At 35.3% G+C, this 7,498-nt stretch overlaps 1 protein-coding gene across 1 annotated transcript in view; it reads left to right on the forward strand.

The window, feature by feature from the left end:
- Kdm7a (lysine demethylase 7A) overlaps positions 1-6,975 on the forward strand; it is a 62,171-nt gene extending 55,196 nt beyond the window's left edge. The window contains exon 20 of the mRNA XM_021632132.2: positions 699-6,975. Within this exon, the coding sequence (XP_021487807.1) occupies positions 699-793 (95 nt within the window). The 3' untranslated portion in view covers positions 794-6,975. The remainder of the gene's footprint in view (positions 1-698) is intronic.
- Positions 6,976-7,498: the final 523 nt, after the last annotated feature.

The following is a 7,498-nucleotide window of genomic DNA, read 5'->3' on the forward strand; positions in this document are numbered from 1 at the left end:
GTGTGTGAAGGCAGTGGTAGTAGGTAGTAGTACACACTCTTAAACCAGTGGTTCTCAACCTTCCTAATGCTGTGACCCTTTAATACAGTTCCTCATGTTGTGGTGAACCATAAAATTCCTCTCATTGCTACTTCATAACTAAATTTTGCTTCTGTTTTGAGTTGTAATGTAAGTATCTGTGTTTTCTAATGGTATTAGGCTACCCCTGTGAAAAGGGTTATTTGACCTCCAAAGAAATTGTGACCCAGAGGTTAAGAACCCCAGTGCTCTATAACTTATCTTCAGCATGATAGCAATGGGTATGAGAACAATGAGAAAATACTGAAGCCAATCCTAAGGGAAAGGACTGCCTTCCTGAGGCTCAGGAGGAAGTAGATTCTTAAAAAGGATGAGGAGTTTGTTAGGCTGAGTTTAGGGAAGTGACAGAAGAAACAACAGTGAAAGGAGGATGACTTGAGGCACAGAAGGGCAATGGTTCATGGGGAATGAATCATGTTGCAGAAACACAGTTTGGAAGGACACTGGCCTTCTCTTTATCTGTGTGATGCATGTAAAGCATGCAGCTCAGCCGTGTGTGACTGCTTTTGAAATACCCAACAATATTGTTTACTGCGCAGCTCTTTAAGTCTTAAGTCTTCAGGTATTATATGACAAATACACTTTTTATGAGTATTAACAGTGTTGTTGGTGTTTTATAGGTAAACGTCCAAAAAAAGGAATGGCAACAGCCAAACAACGTCTTGGGAAGATCCTTAAATTGAACAGAAATGGCCATGCACGTTTCTTCGTGTGAGAGCTGCCTTTGCAGTCACTCTTCCCTTTGAAGGCCAGTCTTGGGGTATGGAAGCCTGGAGTTTCTACCATCCCCTGGCTGGAGCAGTTTGTGTGTACAATAATACTGCCTGAAGAACAGAACGAACCTGATGCTGCATTTTCACTGTGCCACACCCACTCAGCAATAACCCTTTGGACCTGGTGGGGGAGAAGAAGAAGGAGGGTAGAACCTTAAAAAGAGACCTTGAACTGGAAAGGGGTCTCTTGTCAGGGCTTGAATTTAATTTGTTGTTGGTAGTGTCTTGATTTATTTTCAGTAGTAGGATAAAGAATTATCAATAATTTATTTAACAGATTTTTTTAAAAGTTAACAGCTTTTAAATTCTTTCTTTTTTAAAGCTATTTATTTGGAAGACTTCTGGAGAACTATCTCACTAATTTAGATTTAAGAATGTGAAGGTTTTTAAATTATTTTTGATAGTGTGTGTGTTACGTGTGGAGAAGAGCCACAGTAACAGTAGCTAGTCTGGACTTTTAAATTTGATATTCAGGTTAAAGTCTTAAACAGGGATTTGATGCATTAATTATTTTAAATTAAGATGTATATGAAATCATTTTATTTTATATATTTCATGTGTTTTTTATAAGCTATTAGCTTCGCTTTTGCTAACATCCAAGGTGCATACTGTAATCCAGGTTGATTCCCTTATACCCCATCCTCCCTCTGCACAGCCCTCCCCAATGTTTTGAGATGACCCGAGACTTCTCTTTGCAGGGAAATACCTTCATAGCCAATGTTTAAGAACCACATAGACAAGTCCTCACTTCTCCTTTCTTTTGACATTGTGGTTTGCTTCTACATGTAAAGAAACAGGCTTGTTTCATTTTCATTTCTCCTGATGATATCTGGGTCCCAAAGAGAACAGCTTTAATATCTTTTTCCTGCTTATGGGGAAAGTATAAGTTTGGTTAAAATGTCCTGTTTGTAGTTTTTCCAAAAACATTTATAATTACAGAGGGCCTTCTTCAATACTGCTGGTGTTGGAAGAGCCAACATCTACTATAGGTTATATCTTACCATGCTTTTATTATCTAGACATAATTTTTTTAGAAACACAATTTGATTTAGGATATTCAGATCTGCATAAAAGTCATAATACAATAGGATTATGCTATATTAAGTTGTAAGTAGTAAGCATGTTGGAATAGATTTGTGTGTGTATATGTGCTTTTTTATTTTTAATTTTCAGAAGAATTATTTCAATATAGATTTAGAGTAAAATGGGTGCTTTTTGCAGTTTCTTCCATCTGTCTTGGCTAGTAGCATATGGAAGTTAAGTGTCTGGTTGAACTTTAATTAAGATAATTTATCTCCTATATGTACAATTTTTACTAAATACAAGTTTTCAGTTGTTTATATAGTAATTTTTAGTTTCCCCATTTCCCCTTCATGGCATAAAAATAAATTGATATTGAGGGGTGTTAAGGTATCACATTTTACAAATTCCTACAAAAACAATATAGGCAAATAACATGAAATTTATTTTTATTGAAAAATATGGCTGTATATTGGATTTTGTCTTTTTCACTCAGCAAGGTAGCTAAACTTTTTCTTCTCTATTAAGCACTAAATTAAAAGAATTATGTACTAGTATCTTTCATAGTTGCATTGAAAATATGTATTTCCAAAGAGAAATATTTTTTGTTTTCTCTCTTTTTTAATATGTCATGGGATAAGGACATTGCAAATTTACATTTTTCAGTCTTATTTTGGGTGTCAGGAAGAAGGATTTTTATGGAATTCTTAGTATCTGTAGACAGCCTCTCTAACCCCTGCCTACACCATGCCATAACTAGTGGAGAGAGGGATGCAGTCAGTTGGTTGTATCTCAGGATGCAAAAATCTGGATTTGTCTGATTGCTTGCCTTTCCACAAGATATCACTGTGATGTCTTAGTTCTCTGTTTTATTGTTAGAACACACATTTTTATTTGGGTTAAGAAATAATGATTATTTCTTTTTCTAGTTACATTATGATGGATTTTTTAAAAACAATTCTAAGTATTTTAGTTGGTTTTTTTTTTTGCCATAAAATTAAAACAATTTACTTTTTATGAATTAAAATTGTGTCCAGTATCTACCCTGTGTCCTTAGTTTGACAAACACTAATTTTGAGTTGATAGTATATGGAATTTTTAAAGTGACAGTACTGTGGATTCATTTTTAAAAATCATTTTAGTCCATTAACTGACTAAATTACAAAACTTTTAGCCAGTTAATACAGCCACTATGAGAATATCTCTGTATGTTTTTCTAATTGATCAAAAATTCAGCCACACAGCCATTTATTTTCCTAGTAAAACTTCTAATAGTTCCCCAGCTGTGATGTGTTCTTTTATCTTGTAGAAGTGGCAAGACTTTGATGTATGACTACTGCTAGGATCTGGGCTCAACAGTAATAAGCAGTCTCTGTCTTTCCCATAGTCTCATTTATAAACAGTATACCACACCTTGAGCAAGAAGACAGTGGTGATAGCATTTAGTTATAAGCAAGTTAAATGAGTAAAATTGAAAACTATTTAATACATGCAGCTTTAATTGCAGTAGTGATCCTGTCTTATTTCAAATAAGTGACCCTTAACCTGGGTTCTACTGTACTGTAGTTCACAACTTTATATAATATTATGCTTCCCAGTATTAGTGAATGATTAACAATACAAAACTGGCAGCTTAGTAGTTCAGGATCTTTGGAACAAATTGAAATTCATAAATAAAGTTCATTTTTGAAGCACACAATTGAACTATGTACTGAAATCACAAACTTAGAGGTGACAGGTCCATCTATATCGCTAAATTCTTAGCTTGAATACTATTTTGTTTTACTAATTCTAATTAACTCCTTTTTCAGTGTATTTTACTGTGTTTATTCATATGAGATCAGCAGGTATTTATCAGACTTCCACTGTGTGCCCAGCACTAGTTAGTTAGTAATAGGGGAATCTCAATTTCAGTTTTGCCTGCCTGTGAAGGTGTTTTCTCCAGATGTTAGCAGTGTTATTTTCATTTATAAGCAAACTTGAGCAGAAGGTGGCCTATTTGTAAACAGAACAAAACAAAACAAAAAGTCCCAATTTCATTAGGTTCAACTGAGATGTACCACTGTAGAAGTGAAAGTGTTTAAAAATAAAAGACCCACGTTCTTTAACATTTTAAGAAAAATTCCACAAGTTAGTCATTTCTGTTGGTAATGTAAGGTTATGGTATAGCTTGGAAAGAAGCAAGAGACTACATTTTAGTCCATGTTCTTCCACTTACGTCAGCCAAGCAACCCTGAGTCAGTAAATTATTCTCAGTCTTATTTCTAAGTCCTAGTTTCCTTATTTGTAAGTTTGGATAAAACTATTTAGTGATAATCAGCGAACAACATTCTTCAGCTATTATGTCATACTTATTAAGTTACAATTGGTGATGAGTGTACCTTTAGAAAAAATTTTAAATGAAAACTGCTTCTATTCATCACACTTACTTGGTATCAAATATATACCGAGGGTATGCTACCTAAAAACCTGAAAAATTCCTAACAAGGTGCTACATTAGAATCATGTTTTATGCTTGAAATGAAAGAAAAACAAATGAGCTTATTTGTGGACAAAAGAGTGAGAACGTTCATCATCAGGTCATCAATGGTTATTTAGCACAACAGAAAAGCTAGCTTTAGGTTTTTCTTTAGTTTAGCACTCTTCTGTAGATCTGGCATATTCTTCAGGTACTAAAGATAAAATAGGTGGTGAATTTAAAGTGATATAGAAGCTACCCATGGGATTAGGGGAAATATAAGGTGATAAGAAAAAGAGCTTCTCACAGACAGATGTAGGTTAGGTACTGTAACAGCCTGGGGAGAGAGGGAAGCCACGAGTAGTGTAGAAAGGAGACTCAACTGAATGAGCTCAAAAGTTAGTGTTGTCTTGCTTCAGAAGATGCTCTGCAGTGGTGAAACACTCCCTGAGAGTTGGTAGGAATCTTGGTATGGCCTAGTATATATACTGCTGCTAGAAAGAACTGTCATAACAAATGTGCATTGTGAGTTTTCATGTGGAGAGATATGAAACTTCATAATGCAAATCTAAATAGCTCTCAAAAACTCACCTTTCCCATTACATATTATACTAATTGCTCCCAATGTAAAAGAGAAGGTCTTGTCTTTCATGTGCAATGCCCTGGGTTTGATCCCTAGCACCACAAAGAGATCAAAAGGAGCTAAGGCTTGCAGACTGTTACTGGTATCCTAGACTTTGATTCAATGCAATTTCAAAAAAAATTATTTTTCTTTTTTGTCTAAGAAAGCTAGTCAATAAGGGTGTAACTCAGATAAGGACAGAGATTTGGCCTAGAGACACCCAGTGGCTTTAGTTCCTTACACAGACCCTGTCTTTGACCCTTGCAGCCTCTCGTGGATGCTGTTCTTGAAACTAGACAAAAAGAAAGAATTAGCATATTTCCTAATTTGCTGTTGAGCATAATTGCCATTCATTCTGTAGCCTTACTACTAACCCTGCTTTCATGCCAGAGGTGGAATAAATATTTGATACTCTTTCTATAAACATTTTTAAAAGATTTTAATAAAAAAGATAATGCTTATTTCCAAAGCAGCTGGCATATCATCGCTACCATGGCTTTATTCTTCTGTAGTAAGTTTCCCCTCTTTACTGGGGAGAGGCAAATAACTCTCACTGGAGAAATCCATAGGTCACCCTTGTCACCTTTGGTACCCTTCTAGTTTAAGTCTTTGTCTTAATTGTGACATTACACTTTTTGTTTAAAACCGTTTAAAAGTTGTATTCAGTGATTCTTCCAACAAATTTACCTGCTCTGCACTATTCATAAATGAAACCCTGGCTACCACGTAGCCCTTGACCTCCAGGTAGTTTACCTATGCAAGACTTGTGACACTCTGGATTCACTTTTCTTCATTACAGAAAACAGTCGTAAATGTAACGTAATCATAAAAGGTTTGTCTTCAAGTTTTTTTTTTTTTCCAAAATATCAGCTATTTCCCTCTGTATTTTTTACCAAAACAATTATTGTAAGTGCTAGAATATATACTGTTTTGCAGGAATAAAATAACCAAGACATATGCTTTGGTGGATTTTGTTTGGTAAGAAATGCCAGCACTAACTATAGAGTTGATTCCTTGCCTAGAATAAATTTTCCCCTCTTAAGATTCATAAGTAACATTTTCTTTTCACAAAGCATGCATATAACTTACACAATATAGTCAGGGACCTGAGGTGTAACTTGCTAAGTGAACCCCAAGGTTATTTTATCTTGCAAAAGAAACCCAAACCAAACTAAGGGCCTTACAGTTTATGGTTAGACTGAATCAAATGCTGTAACCTCAGTTTTTCCAAAAACAGCTCCTGACTGCACAGCGAGTCATGCAGTTGTTAAGTATGAAATAGCACTGATAGGAAATGCATTTGCATCTTTGCAGACTGTATTTCCTTTGGAAAAGACTTTTCTACTTTTAATATAATTAAGCCATAACAGTTTCATGCTGTGGAAAGGATGAAAAGGTTCATTTTAAGAGATTATATAGTATGAACTTTCACATTTATTGTGAAACATCTAACTTTGCCAGTGTTCAGCAGGTTTTCTTTTGGGGTGTTGGAGGGTGGTACTGGGGAGGGATAGTAATTGTTTTAGGGGTTTTAACTCTGTGAAATTTGAAAACAGGACAGTTGTTGGCTAAGGTACTTACTAGTTTTGTAGTAATGTTTTGCTAGCCTGACTTTCCTTACTGTTTTTTATGTCCATGGTCGCAGTGACTGTTACTCTTGTTTGGAGTGTGTGCAGAGTCGTGTCTCCTCTGTGTGTAGGCAGTCAGTATATGCACACGTGTCCTTTGACTACAGAAGCACACGCTGTGACAGTGGAATGGGGTGTGGCTGGGAGTGGGATGCTGAAGCTTTAAGAGCATTTGTTTTTATTCAGAACAGTATTTCCCATCTTTTGCCTGCAGGCAGGGAAAGTGTACAGTATTTATTTTGTTTCTGTTTTACTCTGAATTTGTAAGTCTTTAAGTAGCTTATATTATTATTATAGGGGAAGACAAGTGACTTGCTTAAAGTTGTATTTAGTATTCTTCCTGATTTCTGTATTTTAAAAATATTGAAATTAAAATTGTATTACTTGTTTTTTTAAGCACTCAGTGTATTTTTTGCTTATTTTGTTTAAAAGTGTAAATGTTGAAAGTTGTATAAAAATGTGTCTCTGAAAGAAAAAAAAAATCTGAATTCTATATCCAATCCTGACTTGCTGTTCCCTTTTTCTGAATCTGAAGACACTGGAATGTGGAAAATTATGTTCTAAGGATTTAAATGTGAAAAATAATGTTTTATTTTATTAGAGGTAGAATGATGGCCAAGAGGGAAAAAAGACTGAGTGATTGGCAAGATGAGACCGCAGGATAGATACAGATGTGGGTGTTACTATTTTTTCTTTCCCGAGGTTTCTCTGTGTAGCCTTGGCTGTCCTGCGCTCACTTTGTAGACCAGGCTGGCCTCAAACTCACAGAGATCCACTCTCACAGAGTTCTGGGATTACAGGTGTGTGGGTGCTTTTCTAGTTCTGTTTTAAAAAGATCTTCTTTCTTTTTAAAGAAAGAGTTGAGTTCTTAAGAGCATGCACTGTTCCCATCTGGGTATCTGCAGTGTTGTAGCAACAG

The sequence above is a fragment of the Meriones unguiculatus genome, chromosome 3 (assembly GCF_030254825.1).
Source record: "Meriones unguiculatus strain TT.TT164.6M chromosome 3, Bangor_MerUng_6.1, whole genome shotgun sequence".
In the NCBI taxonomy this organism is placed as follows: domain Eukaryota; kingdom Metazoa; phylum Chordata; class Mammalia; order Rodentia; family Muridae; genus Meriones; species Meriones unguiculatus.